The sequence below is a fragment of the Mesoplodon densirostris genome, chromosome 16 (assembly GCF_025265405.1).
Source record: "Mesoplodon densirostris isolate mMesDen1 chromosome 16, mMesDen1 primary haplotype, whole genome shotgun sequence".
Taxonomy (NCBI): Eukaryota; Metazoa; Chordata; class Mammalia; order Artiodactyla; family Ziphiidae; genus Mesoplodon; species Mesoplodon densirostris.
Genome location: NC_082676.1, coordinates 69,610,482 through 69,630,381, shown reverse-complemented (window position 1 = coordinate 69,630,381; position 19,900 = coordinate 69,610,482). Strand labels below are relative to the sequence as shown.

The 19,900-nt window shown below is 47.5% G+C and overlaps 1 protein-coding gene across 3 annotated transcripts in view; it reads right to left on the bottom strand.

Moving 5' to 3' along the window:
* RIN2 (Ras and Rab interactor 2) overlaps positions 1-19,900 on the bottom strand; it is a 229,459-nt gene that overhangs the window by 38,467 nt on the left and 171,092 nt on the right. For all 3 annotated transcript variants that reach the window (XM_060120207.1, XM_060120206.1, XM_060120208.1), the window contains one exon: positions 2,523-2,715. In XM_060120207.1, coding sequence (XP_059976190.1) covers positions 2,523-2,715 — 193 coding nt within the window. The remainder of the gene's footprint in view (positions 1-2,522; positions 2,716-19,900) is intronic.

Here is a 19,900-nt window from a genome sequence, read left to right as displayed (position 1 = left end):
GGTGCTGATCTCAGGAGACCATCCTAGCCTCTGTCACTGCAGAGGTGAGTATGCCGCGTACTGCTGTGCAGGCCATGCACTGCACAACTCCACGGGGTGCCATCTACTTAGACAACAAATCAAATGGCACTCCTTGGAGTTTGCAGTGTGGTGATCCGCTGCATCCTTGTTCCCTCCTGGGGTACATGAGCCTTCTCCAAGGATCCCATTCTGTCCTGTTTCTTTACCTACTTCTCTTTCCTCTGCATTTGGATACCTACTCTCTCCTGCTTTTCTACAGCCTTTTACTTTTTCCACCTAATCTTCATTTCTTTCTTGATGTCCAGTCAATAGCTCCTAAGATGATTTTTTGGGGAGGAGGGGTAATGGGAATTGGGTATCTGGTAAGGAGACCGGAAGATCTTAAGTTCCCTCTTTTTTCCCAGCACCCATAGGGAGGCAGCCAAAAAATCTGCCAGCTCTGGGAGTCAATGGCTCTGGGGCACCCTGAAGCTTAAGCAGGTGTTTCCTCAATGCTATCGGGTTGAGTAAAAGCCCCAAAGTACTGGTGGGAGGTAGCTGCTGGTTGGTGGAAAGAAGTATCACTCCCTTAGGGAGGTGGGATCTCCTTGAGCCTTGGGGTCAGGGAGGGCACAACCTCTAAGCTGTATCTCCTGAACGTCTGAAACCTTAGGTCAACAGTTGGCAAAGCATGGCCTACAGACCAAATCCATCCTGCCGCTTGCTTTCACAAACAGAGTGTTATTGACATACAGCCTTGCTTCTTGGCTTACATACTGTCTATGGCTATGGCTGCCCTACGATGGCAGAATTGAGTGGCTGTGACAGAGACTGTATGGGTTACAAAGCCCCAAATAGGGACACTCCGACTCTTTATAGAAACAGTTTGCCAGCCACTGTCTTAGGCTGTCGATGAATCAGGGATGGTGGCAGCCCAAGGACCAGATGCCACCAGAGCGGGTCCTTCAAATCTCTCTCCTTTACACACCTGGCTTCCTTCTCTTCAGCGTCCTCACTTCTCCTGGTGAACCGTGGCCTCTCCCGTCCTCACCCCGCCCTTGGCCTGCCCCACCCCATCAGGCAGGTCCTGCCCAGGGCTCAGGTAGGTGGAGAACCTTCTGCCTGACTTGCTCCCCATCAGGTCTCAGCAGGAATGGACGTGCCTGACACCAGGAGTGGGGATGGGCAGGGAGGGGAATTGTTGCCTAGCAACATGGCAACCTCCCTCTTTAGAATTTTTTTTGTAGAAATACCGGAGCAGACAACTCAACCTGAAAAAAGTGGGGGCCTCACAGAAGGGGGTCCTGATCATACAGACCAAAACCAAGGGCAACAACCCGGCACGCTGGCCAAGGAATTCTCTGCAGAGATGATCGAATACTGCGCTTGTCACCCTGAGTGTGTTCCAGCAGAGGACTTAGTCCTGTCTGCTTCTGTCAGATGAGAAACAAAGACTCACTTACAAGTCAAAAAGTGATAACTGACAAGCTCTGGCTGATAGGAAACTTAAAAGTTTATTTTTGTGCCCAACCGTTACAACATTCTTCAGCCAGCTACTGAAGGAATTTTCTCCTTGCCTCTCCATCTATTTCTTAGTTTCTATCTCTTGTTGTGTGCTGTTTCCAGTATTATTTTATCTGTGGTTTACTATATTTATCCTTGTTTTGGAAGTAGACATTGTACACAAGCGCTGTCCAGTAGAACTTTCTATGATGGTGGAAATGGTCACTACTTTGCTCTATCCATCCAGTATGGTAGCCACCAAGCCCTGGGACTAGTGAGCCCTTAAAATGTGGCTAATGCCACTGAAGAACCGAATTTTTTATTCTATTTTATTTTATTAATGTAATTTAAATAGCTACATGAGGCAAGTGGCTACCATGACAGACAGCACAGGAAATACCTACCCATCACTGAACAACATTTTCTGAGAAACTTCTCTAGAGTCATGGAGTGGGCTTGAGTAAGATGAGACTGGTCTTGGGTAGCGGGGAGCTGAAAAAACCCAACTGGACTTTGATTTGTCCCTGAGACAATCCAAGGACAGGAGGATCACACTGACAGCCAGAGCAGACGAGACTGTGGACATGGAACTTTTGAAGACTGGGTCCCACGTTGGATGGTTGGGCCCTGGCAGGGTTCCCAGGCTCATACTGAAAGGAAAACCACAGGGGCCACTGAGGACCCCACAACCAGACTCATCCCCAACGTCAGATCTCCAGAAGGCAGGCCCAGGGCCTCCAGCCAGCGGCCCCTCCTCAGGACCCAGGTGCCCGGTTATCCTGCAGACCTGGGTACACATGGTCACCGGGCAGAGGAAGGCAGAAAGACAAATCACGAAGGGCTCTGTTCCTGGGAGCTGCCTCCAGAATTTCCAGAATTCCTCTGCACTGTAACGAGGTACACACTGGGAACCGTGCTCCCTGCAGGCTGGGAAGAACTCTCTGGAACTCCACGTCTTTCTCTTTAAGGAAGCGGCAGCCCTGCCCGCCTCCACCTGCTTTCCCGCTTCTGAGTCTTACCCCCGGAGGCTGTGCCTGTAGGACTCCTGATGCCTCGTCTTCGCTCAGACCCAGCTGCAGCCATATGGGGTGGGTGTGCAGGAGCCGGTCCAAGATGCTGAGCCTGTTGGACAGGCTGTCGTAGCCAGAGTCCCGGGGACAGGTCTTCACATCCTTTTCCTCGGAGTAGCCAACATCCTTGTGTCTCACCATGCTAGGAGAGAGAATTGGCAGGGGTCAAATGGCTGCGGCACGATCCCCCACACAAGGACAGCATCCCTCGGTCTCCTAGATGGGGCCGTCCTGTCATCACCACCTCCTTTGCCTTTCCCTCCAGACGGAAAGCTTTCCGGGGGCAGACACCAAGTTCTGTTTCACTCTTTATCTCTAACGTTACAGACAGCACTCAACACCACTCAACACAGCCAACCTTCTACTTCTAACCCAGTTTTCACAAGGTTCTAAACATCCTAAATGCTGTTTACTCTGTCTTCTGCCATAGAACATTTCTTACTTTGAGCCAAACGCCCTAAATGCTAAATTCCTTATGGTAACCGTGAAGTCAAGAGCATGACCAGGCAAGCGCTAAAAGCAAAGACAAACACTCACACTCACGCACACTCATTTTGTACCCAAAGAACTGGATTTCATGTCTTTCCAGGCACTTTCATTTTCATTACTGTATTATTTCCAGTAGAAAACCACAGTTGAATGGTGTGTTGTGCTATTCATAAAATCATATGAACATTATTCATAATTGCCATACCTAAAGTGGAAACATCCCAAATCTCCATCAACTAAAGAATGGATAAATAAAATGTGGTATATCCATACAATGGAATTTTATTCAGCCATTACAGTCATTCATTCTTTTTATGAATGAGGCACTGATCCATGCTACGAAATGAATAAACCTTGAAGACCCCGCACTAAGTGAAAGAAGCCAGACACAATAGTGTACTGATTCTACTTATATGAAATATCTAGATTAGGTAAAAACATAGGGACAGAAAGATTAGTGGTTGCTGGGGATGGGGAGTGGCGTGGGGTATCTCATGACTGCTAAAGGGAATGGTAACGAAAATGTTCTGGAATGAGGTGAGTTCATGGCTGTACAACTTTGTGAAATACTGAAAACCACCGAATTGCATGGCATGTGATGAAATCTCAAAAAAAAAAATTGGACTTCCCTGGTGGCACAGTGGTTAAGAATCCGCCTGCCAATGCAGGGGACATGGGTTTGAGCCCTGGTCCGGGAAGATCCCACATGCCATGGAGCAGCTAAGCCCGTGTGCCACAACTACTGAGCCTGCGCTCTAGAGCCCGTGAGCCACAACTACTGAAGCCCACGCGCCTAGAGCCCGTGCTCTGCAACAAGAGAAGCCACCGCAATGAGAAGTCCACGCACCACAGCAAAGAGTGGCCCCTGCTCGCCACAACTAGAGAAAGCCCACATGCAGCAACAAAGACCCAATGCAGCCAAAAATAAATAAATTTATAAAAAAAGATACCATATTGATGTCCATCATCTCCCTTGGCACCCAACCCTAACCCTGTTGTTGAGTATTTAATCCCCATTCTACAAATGAGGTAACTGAGCCCCAAGAAGCTCCTGAGCTGTCCAGAATAATAAACAACCATGAAATGGCAGAGGTAGAAATTCAAGAGGTCTGGTGTTCCTCCAACTTTGCAAGTAACAGGTGAGATCGTGAACACGGGAAGGCTTGTATCCATGTGGTGTCTACTGTCGGCCAAACCTTTATAAATATTTTCTCATCTCTTCCTCATGGTAGCCCTGAAAGGAGGTGCCAGGATCCCAGTTTTCAAAAAGAGGACCAGGAGGCTCAGGTTCCTTGAGGAACCTGCCCAAGGGCAGGCCTCTGTCGAGAGAGGGTGGAGACCCCTGCCCAAGGCCACTTAAGCTCTGGGGTGTCTTCCCCTCTACCATGCTCAGAGCTCTCCATGAGCTGGTCATCAACATGGCCCTGGAACAGCCAGTGGGACCACCAGGCCTGATCCATGTCTGCACCACCGAGTTCAGGTGGGGTACACACCATCTTCAAATGTCTGCACCCAAAGAGACCCAAATGTATGGCCTGGAGGAAGGCTTTAACAGTGAGGAAGACAGGTGGTGGGTCTGAATGAAGGGGAGGGGGGGAAAAGAAGTGTGTCACCCCCACGTGGACCACTCCACCCCTAAGAGGAAGCCCACCTAAGTGAACATTTTGGGGCGTGCAGGATCAGAAACAGCCCCCGACGATGACAGCACGAGGGTCACCAGTGACCGCCCCCCGACCCTCTCCATCACCTCTTGACTTGCTCCACATCTAAAGAATCTCGTGTTCCCATTCAAGATTTACATTTCCTCTGCTCTCAAATATGTGAGTGTTTTTCTTTACCGCTGCTGCAGTTTTCCAGATGGGACCACCTGTGCCCAGAAAGAGCAGTTCCTCATTCTGGAAATGCCATTCCAGGGCCTCCAGGTATTTTGAAGTGAATCTTTGCAGCTCTAGGAACAAACTCTTCAAAATGAAGCTGGTGTTAAAATTCCTTTCCCATGAGGTAATGCAGGCAACTTTACAGCAGTGATTTTCACCCCTGGTTGCCCGTGAAAATCGCCTGGGGAGTTTAAATTTTTTTGATGGCCAGACTGCACCCCCAGATCAAATAAATCAAACACTTTGGGGCAGAACGCAGACATCAGAATGGTTTAGGTTCCCCAGGAGACCCCAGGGTACAGCCAAGTTTACAACTGTTGCTTTGCATCAGCGCTTGAGCCTGGGTGAGAAATCTCCTGGGGGGTGTGAAGCCACACTTTCTGGTTTCAGCCCCAGATATTCTGATTCTGCAGGTCTGGGGTAGGCCTAGGATTCTGCATTTGTAGCAGGTTCTGGGGTAACGCTGATGCTGCCAGTCCAGAACCTGAGGAGCACGTGCTTGAGACCTAAGAGCAAAATATGCACTTGAACTCAGACCCAATTAGGTTTTGTTTTTGTTTTTGTTTTTTGGAGGGGAGGGGAGACAGGTAACAAGCATTGAAAGAGCTCTGGGGACTCTAATAAAGATGTATTTCAGGCCTGCCATCTCAGTTGGTGATCTTTTACCAAGACCAAATTCTACCATCTGTAACACAGCAATCCTGACACTCACGTGCTGAGAGTTGACACTCCTTCCTTCCTTAGAAGGGCCCATCCTGCTCATCCAGTTGTTAAGAAGCTATACAGCAAAAGGTAACACAACATTGTAAAGCAATTATACTCCAATAAAGATGTTAAAAAAAAAAGAAAAGAAATATAAGAGTGAGAGAGATCCCCCCCCTCAAAAAAAAGAAACTATAAAGACTTTGTTCTGACAACCGACCTCACCTTTCAAAACCAGGGCCCAGGGCTTCCCTGGTGGCGCAGTGGTTGAGAGTCCGCCTGCCGATGCAGGGGATGCAGGTTCATGCCCCGGTCAGGGAAGATGCCCCATGCCACGGAGCGGCTGGGGCCGTGAGCCATGGCCGCTGAGCCTGCGCGTCCGGAGCCTGTGCTCCGCAATGGGAGAGGCCACAACAGTGAGAGGCCTGTGTACCGCAAAAAAAAAATAAAAACCACGGCCCAGACAGGAAGGCGGTGAATAAGGTTCATAGGGCCTCATAAAGGAGCAACCATAAATTAGACCTTGTCTTTGCAAATGACTAAGCTCATGCTTGTCCCGCTTATGGGGACAAGCCTTGGGAAAGAACTAATGAGGGAAATACTGAAACTGTAGTGGATGCTGTTGGCGCCCTGCCCGCCTAGACCGCCTTTACCAACCAGGCATCCATGCCCCTGCTGCTATGAGTGCTGGCTGCCAAAAGCTCACATCTGCCCCCTTCTCTGGACAACCCAGGAAGCTACGCCCTCCCCTGGGAGCAGACGCACTGCTCATGGACACACTGATACAGAGTGTAGGAGAGGGCTTCTTGCCTCAAGGTGGGACGCGTCTGGGGTGCTAGTCCCACTTCAGAGCTCCCTGCGGGGTCAGGCAGAGGCGACACCCCTGCTGACCCCACATCTTTGCCTGGCTTCCTCCCCATCCCATCCTATAAGCCCTGTCTCTGGCTCTGTTTCTAGAGAATCCAACCCAAGAAAGAACCTGATGAGGTGAATAGAACCATGATTTCTAAGACAGATGTCTGCATGCAGATGTGAGAGTGGGCAAAGGATGAGTGGCTTATAAAAGATAAACCACCGAGTAGGAGACTCAGGAGATGGTCACAGTGGGAAGACTGGCACCTGAGACCTGGCCAACTCCCTTTTTAAGCTTTGTCTGAAAGTGGCAAATAACATCTCATGAATGGATGCTAATGAAAGACTTTGGAAACAGAACATTCACAGCCTTAAAATATCATCCCATGGATTCTTTATCCTGAAGAGGAGAAGATGCCCTGACAATGGAGGAACCTGGGAGACATCTCCCTGACCAAGCGATCAGGGTCAACATCTCCAGCACCTGACGTGGTACCTCTGACCTCTGATGGTCTAAGAAGTTATAACACCACTGAGTCCTCCTGCCCCCAAATGTATTTAACCTGAATCCACATGGGAGGAAACAGACAAATCCAAATTCAGGGACTTCTGTAAAACCACTGGCCTGAACTCTTCAAAATGTCAGTGTGGTGAAAGATTATTTTAAAAAAAGAAACTGTGGGTTACTGTAGATAAAAGGAGACTAAACAGATGTGATAACCATGCTGAGTGCACGGAATTGATCACATACGGCCTCAGAATAAAAAGCAGCTATAGGGCTTCCCTGGTGGCGCAGTGGTTAAGAGTCCACCTGCTGATGCAGGGGACACAGGTTCGTGCCCCGGTCCGGGAAGATCCCACATGCCACGGAGTGGCTGGGCCCGTGAGCCATGGCTGCTGAGCCTGCGCGTCCGGAGCCTGTGCTCCGCAACAGGAGAGGCCACAACAGTGAAAGGCCCGTGTACCGCAAAAAAAAAAAAAAAAGCAGCTATAAAGAACAATTGGGAATATCTGAAAAGGGTATACATTAGATAACATTGTATTGACATTTAATCTCCCGACTGTGATAGCTTTATTATGGTTATGTAGGAAAATGTTCTTGTTCTTAAGAGATGCATGAGATGCATACTGAAAAATTTAGAGGCAAAGTGTGAAAACGTTAGAAATTAGGTACCAAATGATCAGCCCCTCATGCCCTTTCACCCCCTCAAAAAAAGGGAAAAATACAGAGGTAAGGAAAATGTGGTAAAATTTCAACAACTGGTGAGTATGGGTGAATAGTACTCTTCCTGCAGCTTTTCTGCAATTTGAAATTTCTCAAAATAATAGGTTGGGGAAAATGGGATGGGAAAATATACAGCATCTCACTGGGCTTTTACGAGCATAGGATTCATTTATTTATTCAACTATTACTACTATTTCCAAGTGTCTAGGCCCACTTTCATGGGGAGATGAAGCACAATTATGGATTCAGTGAGACCCGCACCCACATGTGAAAATACTGGGCAGAGCACAGAATGCCCCACAAACCTAAGGTGCCTCCAGGGGCAGAGAACAAGCACTGGAAAACTCAGACAGTATGTGCTCCCATTCCAACCAACCCGGGCCTCAGGGCTCTACGGCAGATGGGTGGCAACTACACCCGCTCTGGCGGGGGCAGGGCTCTCTAACATTCTGGTCACACTCAATTTAAGACTCTTCAGAGTGTGGGATGTGAGTGGCCTTTCCACTTGGCTGTATTCCTGTCATTCCGGGCACCAGGCGTTGGTAGCCTAGGCAGGTGCAAGAAAAAGTGATGGCAGCCTGCGCATCCTAATGCAGGACAGGCGGAAAGACCTGATCACAGAATCAGATTCAGCTCAGAGAAACCACAAACTTGCAGCAGTGTTCCCAAGGGATGCTTTCTTGTCCTCCTAATCCAGAACCCCAGAGGACGGCACAGTTCATTGAGGCAGCTTCTAAGGTCCAGGCTCTAAACCAAAGTATATTCAGAAAGGCTCCCTTGTCTCTCCCAACACACCACTCCCTCTCCCCAGCTCCAGCCCAAACAACACATTACTTTGCAGTTGAGTCTTTTTTTCAAATAAAGACAGGCAATTAAGAAAGCAATACATAAAATACGGGCAACTTTGACGTGAAGTTGTTTCAGTGCAGTCGATACACTTGACAACCTTCTGTGTACAAGAATCCTAGCTCAGCTGTCGAACAGCAGAAATGAACTTTAAGGGAACTAGATACAAGGCAAAATGCCCAATTGTCACTCTCAACAAGGGTGGCACACGTCCATCTGGCGAATGGGTCTCAGCACGAGTGCAGTGCTCTGGAGGGCTCTGTCCTCAGTCAGGACATGGGGACAAAATAAGTACACAGAAAAAAACCCAGAAAACCCTCCAAGCCTTTCCTATGTGCATTAGAAACACATCATGAAGCTGAACAATTACATTTTTTAAATGGATAATTTATATCAACACCTAGGATAAGGTGTACTTGATTAGTTTTTAAGGACAAAAGCTATTTCAATTAAATATTTTAAACGTGCTAAGACTTTTCCTTTCTAGAGCAGAGTGTTATATCCCAGTTCAATGAAAAAAGAGACAGGTTTAGTCAATTAACAACTTCAGAAAACCTCTCGTAGAATGGATGGCAAGTCCTCTGAGGAATTATATCTATATAATTATATTATATATATATATATATATATATATATATATATATAAGGTGGGCTCCCAAACCAGATTCCATGGCTCCCTGGCTCGCTCGGTGTGTTTGCATGGAGGAGAGCAATGCACCTTTGCACAAACCCTATCCCATCTACCTTGGAATTCGCTACCTTTGCAATCTCCTTCATGGAAAAGCCGTCCTTATATTTTAACTAGGTTTTCTGCTTTGCCTCTACTAACAGAACTAGTGGGCTCTGTAAGTTGAGTCATGTGGAGACACGTGGATGACTAAGTCTGCAGGATTATTTGGAGAAAGGATTATCACAACCCCCTAAAGTATACCTTGGCTTTTGGCCTTTGTCTCCTTCTTCCCTACTCCTCAATTCCTTGCCCCACGCACCACCCTTGATCTCCTCTATCAGGCTTTACAAAAGGCAGTTCTCTTTGTGGAAGCACTACCCGGCCCGCTGTGCCTGCTCTTTTCAGGCCAATCCTGGCGTTGGATGTGGGGCTGAGTAATTTACAAGGGCCGCCTCGTGGGATCTGAAGGGGTGAGAGACAGGCTCTACCTGGGTCTTACCTCCCAGGCCCTACCTGGATTTCCAGCAAAGATAACTCTCAGGGAAGACAGAGCTCTTCCTGCAGCCCAAGGGCTGGTTCCCTGAAGGTCACCAGTGGACCTTCCAGACCTTTAAGAAAACTAGTAGGTTTTCCTTGCTTACACTGTAAAGGCCTAATAAACAGTCAGAGGATGAATCAAGAGAAACAGATGGGGCTGATTATTATCAATAAGATGCTAATGTCGTCATTAAAACAAAACAAAAACAAACAAAAAACAAGAGCAGAGCCCAAGGTTCCAAGTTGCTTTTGCCCTGGACTTAATTATGGCTTAGGATTCACCTCATTGCCTATTTGCCTGACATAAAGAGCTGCAGTCCTGCTACAAAGCGAAGAACTCAAAAACAAAACAAAACCCTACCTGGTAGGATAGAATAGATTAATTTTGATATTTTATAAGTTTTCAGTGGTTTATTAAAAGTTGACAGTAATTCCCAAAGAGTGCTGGATACACTAAGGTAGTACATGGAAGCACAGTTTTTATCTTAATGTCAAGTATTTAATATATAATTACATGTATTTAGTGTAATTCCCAATTATGGTGGGGATGTTTACTTTTTTCCCCATTTTTTATTGTGGAAAAATACACCTGACATAAAACTTACTATCCTAACCATTTTTAAGTAGTATTAAATACGTTCGTATTGTTGTACAACCATCAGTACTGTTAAAAAAGAAACAACGGGTCCCAAATGGAGTCACTTGTGCTGAGCTCATCAAAACTTACTACCTAACCTAAGTATGGTTTCAACCTTCCCCAGGAATGTGACTTTTAACCAGCCAGCTTGAAATTTCCTTGTAAGCACTAATAAGATATTCAGCCTGAGAGACCCCTTCCTTTCCCCTAGGAGGGTGATCTTGCCAAAAACAACGAATTCTTTGCTAATAATTTCATGTTTCCATTTCCTCTCTACCTTAAAAAACCTTTCCTTTTCTGCAGCTCAAGGGAACTCCTTTCTCCTGGCTAGATGGGATGCTTCCTGATTTGAGAATCGTCCAATAAAGCCATTCATGTTCAGAACTGTTTTCCTCTTGCAAATCTGAAGCTCTATACCTGTTAAACAGTAACTCACATTCCTCCCTTCCCCCTAGTCCCTGGAAACCACCCTCTACTTTCTTTTTTTTTTTTTTTTTTCTTTTTGCGGTATGTGGGCCTCTCACTGCTGTGGCCTCTCCCGTTGCGGAGCACAGGCTCCGGATGCGCAGGCCCAGCGGCCATGGCTCATGGGCCCAGCCGCTCCGCGGCATATGGGATCCTCCCAGACCGGGGCACGAACCCGCATCCCCTGCATCGGCAGGCGGACTCTTAACCACTTGCGCCACCAGGGAGGCCCCACCCTCTACTTTCTGTCCCTATGAATTTCACAACTCTAAGTACCTCATATAGGGACCTCCCTGGTGGCGCAGTGGTTAAGAATCCTCCTGCCAATGCAGGGGATAAGGGTTCAAGCCCTGGTCTGGGAGGATCCCCCGTGCCACAGAGCAGCTGAGCTCGTGCGCCACAACTACTGAGCCTGAGCTCTAGAGACCGCGAACCACAACTACTGAGCCCGCGTGCCGCAGCTTCTGAAGCCCATGCGCCTAGAGCCCGTGCTCCACAATAAGAGAAGCCACTGCAATGAGAAGCCCACACACCACAACGAAGAGTAGCCCACATTCACCGCAACTAGAGAAGGCCCACGGGCAGTGACAAAGACCCAACGCAGCCCCCAAAATAAATAAGTAAATAATGCCTCATATAAGTAGAATCACGTGGCACTTGTCTTTTCATGACTGGCTTATTAAATTTATTTTAAAATAAATGCAACAAGTGAGTCAATTTAAAGAAAAATATGAGGTAAATGAAGAGTAAAGATGGTACACGAATAAGTGAAAAATCATGGCACAATCAATGAAGCTTGGTCTGAGACAGTTCAAATGAGAAGAGAATATTTTTCCTGTATTAATCTTCACAAACCCTTCTCTTAGTTTCAAGGGGGAAGGTCATCCTGAGAAAAGCATCTATTTGCCCCTGCTCAGCCCCCTCCTTGCTCACGTTCAAGCTGTTCTTGAGTGTCCATGACTGACTCCGACCCGCCTGCCAAAACCAGGCTCAAATCCTGCCCCCAGCGCCCCCCACCCCGCTCCGGGCCACTGCAGCGGCGCTGAATTCCTTCACCCACTGTTTATATGCCTCTGGGGCGCTCACCCCATTTTACTCTGTATCACACGTATCTCTTTCTAGGCTGACTTCATCCCTTGGCCATACTCAGGCCTAACCCTGGGCAGGCGTGAAATAAATGACTGCTCTGGGAATGACAGGGATGGGATAGGAGGTTGATTCCTTGTGAGGGAGAAAGGGGAGAAGCTCAGTGGGCAAAGAGAAGTGGGGGACCCTGGGTCTCCATAGCTTCTGCTTGGGTCCCCACTGCACATCCTCTGACTCAGGCCTGTCCTCAGCCAGGCCCCGACAATAGAATCTGGCCACTCATTCCTGTCTCAGGAGACAAAGGGTTCTTGTCTCTGTGTTTACCAGGAAATGGGTGGGGAGGGGAAGCAGAACACGCCACCCCAAAATACACCACTTTGGCAAGTGGATTGTTTCAAGTTGAAGACTCAGCCCAACTGACTCAGAGAGAGCTACCTTCCCCTTAACCGCTGGAAAGAACTTGGAGAGAGGCCTGGCAAAGGTGACCTTCCATAACAGAAAGACTTCTCTGCATCGCAGACACCTGTTTACCAACACCTGCTCCTCTCACCTTCCTATGAACCGTCTTCTCTTCTTTGAAGGAGATCCTGAGCCCTTTCTTAGCTCAGGATGGCACAGAAGCCTTGTTTGCCTGTCCGTCTCTGGGTTTCACGCCTTTAGGGCCCCGTTATGTACAAAATTTGTTTTTCTCCTGTTAAGGTCTTATGTCAATTTAATTACTAGATCAACTATAGAAGCTAGAGGGTAGAAAGGAAAGTCTTCCTCCCCTACAGCAGCAGAAATCACCACAGCCAGCAAGGGCCCCCTGGCCTCTGGCCATCTCAGGGTCTGGGGCGAGAAAAGAAGCAGCCCAGATCCTTCCAGGGTGACAAATCCAAACTTTTAGCAGCTCTGCCCTCACTGCTCATGTGTTTCCCTCATGGACACCCCCTCCAGCCTCCCATTGAGCAGCAAGGGGTAGACTTTGGGTGTGAAAGTCATTGCTGAGTTTTGGTCTAGAATTGTACTTCCACGCCTGTCAGACAAAGGGCATTGGTGCTAAGCTCTCCAATCAAGGCCCCCAAATACAGAATGCCTTCCCCACCACTGGGGATGAGACTTAGAATTCCAACCAAAGCGGCCGGATGTGCCCCAGCTGGTTGAGCACAGGGAGATCCTCCTGGCAGGAAAGCTACCTTTGGTGAAGGAAAGGAAAAACCCAAAGTGGGAGCCTCATGCACATACCTCCTGGGGATGTACCATTCATTTGTCAATGGATTCTCATTTACCCAGAATCAAACCCACCCACTTCCCACACAGGTGAACGAGGTACTATCAAGAGGCAATGTTTTGGAAGGCATGTGGACCGCAATCCTAGGGTCCGCTGAGCCTCATGATCTTCAGTAGTTTCGGGGGAAGAGCATTTGTAGTCAGACCTGGATCAAAGCCTCAGTTGACTCTTTTTAACCGTGAGGCTTGGGCCCATTACTGCCTGTCCTCCAGCCTCAGTTTCCCCATCTCTAGAGACGGATTCTTGTGGAAAAAAGGAATCTGTTACTAAAACAAACAAAATCCAGAAAGAGCTGAGTAGAAGAACCTGGAGCATCTTGAGAACTACGAGTAGATTCTGTTCAGTAGTTTCCAGGATGTCTCTTACACTCTCCTAATTTTTAGAAATTCAGAAAAAGAAACAAGGCAATGTCTTTTCACTCCAGACTATTCAAAGACTATTCTACAGGGAATTCTGTGGCGGCTCCGCGGTTAGGACTCTGCGCTTCTACAGCAGGGGGCCCAGGTTCTATCCCTGGTCGGGGAACTAAGATCCTGCAAGCCACGCGGTACGGCCAAAAAAAAAAATGTGACCCTTCTTGAGGATGGCTCCTGGCAGGTGCCTCTAGCTGGGGTGTTCTCCGTCCAACATCAGGGTCGAGTCTCAACCTGGACTATGGTGCTTGCCATCCTCAACCTCGGACGGAAAAAAGTAAGGATGGAAAGCTACTTCTCCTGATGTTTTTGTGTCAAAATTTCCAGGCATACCCTCCCTGTCAGGGAGCCTCCCTTCCTCGTTCGGCCTGTGTGGGGCCTTCAGCTGCCCCCCAGCCTAACAGAACCTCTTCGCATGATGTCACCTCAACCAGCTGCAATGGCAAGGCAGATGCACCTGGACACGGCCCTCCAGAGGGCTCAGCCTTCCAGCTACAAGAGGCCAGTGCAGAGCTGTCTTCAGAATTAAGGACCAGACAGAAGTCGGAGCCCTGCGTCCACCCTGGCCTTGCTCTTGGAGCAGTAGATCCTTGCCGATGTATCAAAAGGAATCCAAACACACCCCAAATACCAAGAAGTGGCCAAGATGCCAGGCTTGGTGGGAGATGAATCAGGACATCAATAGGTTCTAGAAAGATGTTAGCAGAAAAAGACTCCTCTGTAGAGAGACAGAGAAAACAACAGCTCATCCCAAAGAGATCCATCTAATAAAAATTTCTGGCAAAAGGATCAATTCCAATTTTTTTTTTTTTTTTGCGGTACGCGGGCCTCTCAGTGCTGTGGCCTCTCCCGTTGCAGAGCACAGGCTCCGGACACGCAGGCTCAGCAGCCATGGCTCACAGGCCCAGCCGCTCCACGGCATGCGGGATCCTCCCGGACCAGGGCACGAACCCATGTCCCCTGCATTGGCAGGCGGACTCTCAACCACTGAGCCACCAGGGAAGCCCATCCTTTTTTGGTTTATAGCAGAGAAACAGCCAGGTGAGTGGAGGAAACTCTGACTCCCCCCAACCCGATGGGAAAAGTGATGGGCAGAGGCCTGGGGGATGGGATATTCTTGTAAGGACCACTGCCTGTGTTGCCAGGGAAATTAGAGGCCATCTATTGAATAGTTTATTTCCTTCTTTGAGGTCAAAACGTTAGAAATTGATAGAACTGGGCCCAGTCCTGACTTGTGCAGTTTCCCTATACCACGAAAATGGATATTTTCATTCCACAAGGCCTTTCTGTACCCTTAAACTCTGCAAGGAAAAAGATGAACAGATTTTGGGTCACGGGCTTTATTCCTCAAGGGCTGCTGCTTTCTAGGGGAGGAGGCCTCAACTTCCTCAAAAAGATTTCTAAAAGCACATGGTAGGAGGATTTTTGTGAAAAGGCTTCATCTACTGAGGACCAGTTGGAGAGAACAGCACAGAAAAGGGAACATTTCCCCTTCGGGGAGGAGGCCCTGCCATTTTCACGAGAGGAGAAGGATTTGGTGACTTTTTTTGCTTAGGAACTTCCTGCCGTCATCTCTCCAGTGAGAGATGAAAAGGGTAGATATGGGCCGGAGCTGGCAGGGCCTCCACTCGTTCCTGTAAAACTAAGAAAGGAACAAAGAACCTGTTGTCCTGGGAACCCTTGGAGCTGAAAACAGGAGCAGGGGCCAGGCCGGCTGAGTCTCGCCCGCTGACCCTGGAACCCGGGCTGCGGCCAGTGCGGGGTTTCACAGAAAGGCAGCTCTCCTTTGGGTCACACCGCTGCTGTCTCCGAGCTGGACTAAATCACCACTGCATCTAACTGAGCAGATGTTTTGCGGCAGAGTCAACTACCAATGTAGCAGCCAGCCAGGGTCTGTAAAGACCGAGATAGATCCAACTCCAAAGGATGCCACTGTCAAAATTGTGTGTCCAAGTGCAGTGTGGGCAGGGACGCCAGCCCCCCGATGAAGATGGAATCAACTTCTAGGACACACTGTGCATTTCCAGGATGATCCAAAACGCCCGCGTAAGTCAGCGAAAATCATGCACGATCTACCACTTGGATGCACAGAAAACACTGGCAGGGTACGCATACAGGCAAATAAATAAAATAGCCAACAAGCAATCAGAAGTGGTTCTATCTCAGGCGGTGGTTCATGGTAATACTTATTTTTATTTTTTGCACTGTGCTTGCTCCACAATGTACATGTTCTACTTTGCTAATCAAAAAAGAAATCCTTATACACACTACTATATGTAAAATAGATAACTAATAAGGACCTACTGTATAGCACAGGGAACTCTTCTCAACACTATGTAATGACCTATATGGGAAAATAATTTTTAAAAGAGTGGATATATGTATAACTGATTCACTTTGCTATACAGCAGAAACTAACATAACATTTAAAATCAACTATACTCCAATAAAAATTTTTTAAAAAAGAAATCTTACATTTTCTTTTTAAAAACCTTCCCCAATATCTCCAATCAAGATGGGCAAAACAGCTGTTTGGGAACTTGTACTCACGCTTGCTCACCTCATTCTTTAAGGCTGAGTCTCATCTTTCCTAAAACCACCTCCTACCTGGAATTACCTGCATCGTCCCCGAGGTCCCCAGGACATCTGGCATAGTCCCCTATTACATCCTCATTCCATTATACTTGTTTACATTATACTTGTTTACAATTCTTTCTCCCTTAGGTTGGGTTACTCTTCAGGCTCCCCTGAAGAGTTATAGGTATTTTAGCAAATAGCACCCACTCAAGAAATATTTTCTGTAAATTGAACTTAATTGTTGCTACATTGGTAACAGCGTGAGCAAAGAGTTGGTCAATCCTCATAGAATTCCTTGACACACTGTTCCAAACACTCGTGGTGCCTTGAAATCAGGAAACACCTTAAGGAACTGGGGGCAAATTGATCAAGCTAGTCATAGCAGAATATCCTCGGGACTTCCCTGGTGGCCCAGTGGTAAAGAATCCTCCTTCCAATGCAGGGTATGCAGGTTCGATCCCTGGTCAGGGAACTAAGATCCCACATGCCGCGGGGCAATTAAGCCCGTGCACCACAACTACTGAGCTCACCGTCTCAACTACAGAGCCCACGTGCCACAACTACAGAGCCCACATGCTCTGGAACCCATGTGCCACAACTAGAGAGAAGCCCATGCACCGCAACAAAAGATCCCACATGCGTCATCGAAAAATCTGCGTGCTGCAAGTAAGACCCGACACAGCCAAATAAATAAATAAATATATAAAATATTTTTAAAAAAAGAATATCCTTGATGAGCGTGATAGGTAAATGTCTTACTGCAAAATGGTTACTGCTAATTATGAACAGAGCTATGTCCCTCCAAAGCACCCCACCTGTCCTGCTTCCACTGAAGGAAAGAGGGGCTGTGTCTATGGTGTCCCTTGGGGTGTTTCAGACGAATGGAGTTTCAACTGTTTTCACCCCAAGCAAAGAGCTTCTCTATCCTGTTTGCCATCAGATATTCTTTGAGAAAGTATGTGAACAGGCAAGCACTGACAAATTAGAATTAGTGGAAACGTGCATTAACAATTCTTAGCAATAGATCATGTGTAAGACAAAGCCATAAACTTTGATAACAGCAAACATTTTTTAGAAGGGACCTAAGATACTGAAAGACATACCTAATATTCTGTAGCAAATGATTATTGTGAGCTTCCTGTGTCTGCTGCAGGAAGCAAACCAACCTTTTTGACAGGTGTGGCTGGTTCTAGGCGTGGCCTGCCCTCAGATGCCACGGCATCTGAACAAATGGCCTGAGGTACAGGCAGGTTTCCAGATATGGCAAAAGAGGAAAATATTTGTTCTGCTGGCTAACACTGCACACGACACAGACACTATGCAAGGAGACAAAATGCAAAGCGAGTTTTGCATCCAGTGACTTGAACTTGCTTCCAAATGACCTCATGAATACATTCTCCAAGATCTTCAGAAGAGCAGAAGTAGCCATAAATCAGAGAAGAATAGTCACTCTGTATGTGACGTTTCAAGAGAAAAAAATGGAAAGGAATAATATGAAGTCACATTAAATTCTGTGTTTGAAGTTACCGATGTTGAGGACATGTATTTATTAAATATGGGAAACTGTATTGGAGGCAGATGTATTCTGAGTTTAAAAGAAGAATTTAAACGCCCATAGTAGCTGTATCAGATTTGGGCACATTCAGTTCTTAGTTATGATGCAACCAATGGCCTTGGTCAAATCAATTCATGTGATGCTAAATATTTCTGCATATAAGTACTGAACAAAGTAAAGGAAAAGAAGCTAAGAGATGGAGAGAATTTTGTTGGCAGTTCTTTTCTGCTGCAAGTTTATGATCTAAGATTCCTAAGCAGAAATAGAAATAATAAAAGGTACATATTTTTCCTCATTATTTCTGGATTATTGTCTCTTTTCATCCCCTCCCCCAAGTAATCCTTTCCATAACTTCACAGGTTTCATAAATATCACCCAATGAATTGGCTGTCAGCTCAGAAATCCCCAGGACTTTAGCCTTGAATCTAGACATATGAAAATGGTAAAAGGATGCTCTGTTAAAACTGGAGAGTCAGGGCTTCCCTGGTGGCTCAGTGGTTAAGAATCTGCCTGCCAGTGCAGGGGACACGGGTTTGAGCCCTGGTCTGGGAGGATCCCACGTGCCACGGAGCAACTAAGCCCGTGCGCCACAACTACTGAGCCTGCGCTCTAGAGCCTGTGAGCCACAACTACTGAGCCCATGTGTCATAACTACTGAGCCTGCATGCCTAGAGCCCGTGCTCCTCAATAAGAGAGGCCAACGCAATGAGTAGCCCACGCACCACAACAAAGAGTAGCCTCTGCTTGCTGCAACTAGAGAAAGCCCACGTGCAGCAACGAAGACCCAACGCAACCAGAAATAAAATAAAAAACAAAACAAAACAGAAAAACTGGAGAGTCCCCAGTTCCTGACTCCCACAGCATTGAGATAAGCACTGAGTCACAACATACAGGTAATCACACCTGCCTTCATCCGTCATGGTTTCAGAAGCTCTATACCCACACATCCATCCAAATGGCTAGATTGAAAAAGTAGCCGATAGCAAGTATAGATGAGAACAGAGCATTCAGAACTCCCACACACTGTTGGTGGAAGTGCAAATTGACAAAATGACTTTGGAAAACTCTTGGGCACCGTTTACTAATGTTGAATATATAAGCATCCTACAACCCAACAATTCACTCCCATACCCCTAATTGAAGCATGTCACATGTGTTCCCCAAAAGACATGCAAAAGAATGTTCACTGCAGCATGACTCAAAATAGTCCCACGCTGGAAACAATGCAAATATCCATCAACAGTAGAATGGATACACAACTTGTGTTGTAATCGCAGAACGGAATACATGCTGTATGATTCCAGTCATATAAAGTTCAAAAACAGGCAAAACTAATCGATGGCAATAGAAGGTGGTTACCTTGCCGTGCAGTGTTTAGAAGGGAGCCCCTGGGGGGCACTGAGAATGTTGTGTCTTGATCTGGGTGCTGTTTACTTTGTGACAACTCATCTAACTGCGAACTGATGTGTGTGCTTTTTCTTCATCTTGTTTTACTCTGGTGGGACTTTCGGAAATGCAGCACTAAATGCGAGAGGGTTTCATTCAGAAGCCACAGGGCAGCTAACAGGTCCTGGTTGTGCCTCTTCCCCAGACTGTAAGCCACCACTCTCCTCTTCCAATCTCGTGTTCCAACTTCTAGCCAAGTGAAGAAGTGAAGGGCTGTACCGGGGCGGGCAGTCTGAGTGTCTTGTGGTTTTGCTATCAATGCTGTTGCACAGCTGCTAAGAAGCTTGCAACGTCCCCAGGGACACAGACCCTTCCAGAAGTGGCCAGTGGTGGGAAACGACTGCTACCCCGTGGCATTGGGCAGGGCTGGCCAAGGGAGTTTTGAATTCTGTGTGTCTGAACTGGGGGGTGGAGTGATGGGGGTGGAGTTTCGGGAGCCTGGGCACCCCCAGCCATCCACTTGGGCTGGAGTGTCCCAGTGAGGCGACAGCAGGAATGAGGGGGGTCAAGGAGGACAAGACGGTGCAGAGGGGCAGTGACAGCCATCATGACCTGGTCCAGCCGGGATCCCCAGGGGGCCTGCACACCCAGCCGGAGCCTCTTTGTGTGAAGGTGTTTTGCTGGATCCCTCTTTCTACCTGAGGACAAAGGGATCTTTAGAGATGGGCCTCAGTCCAGAG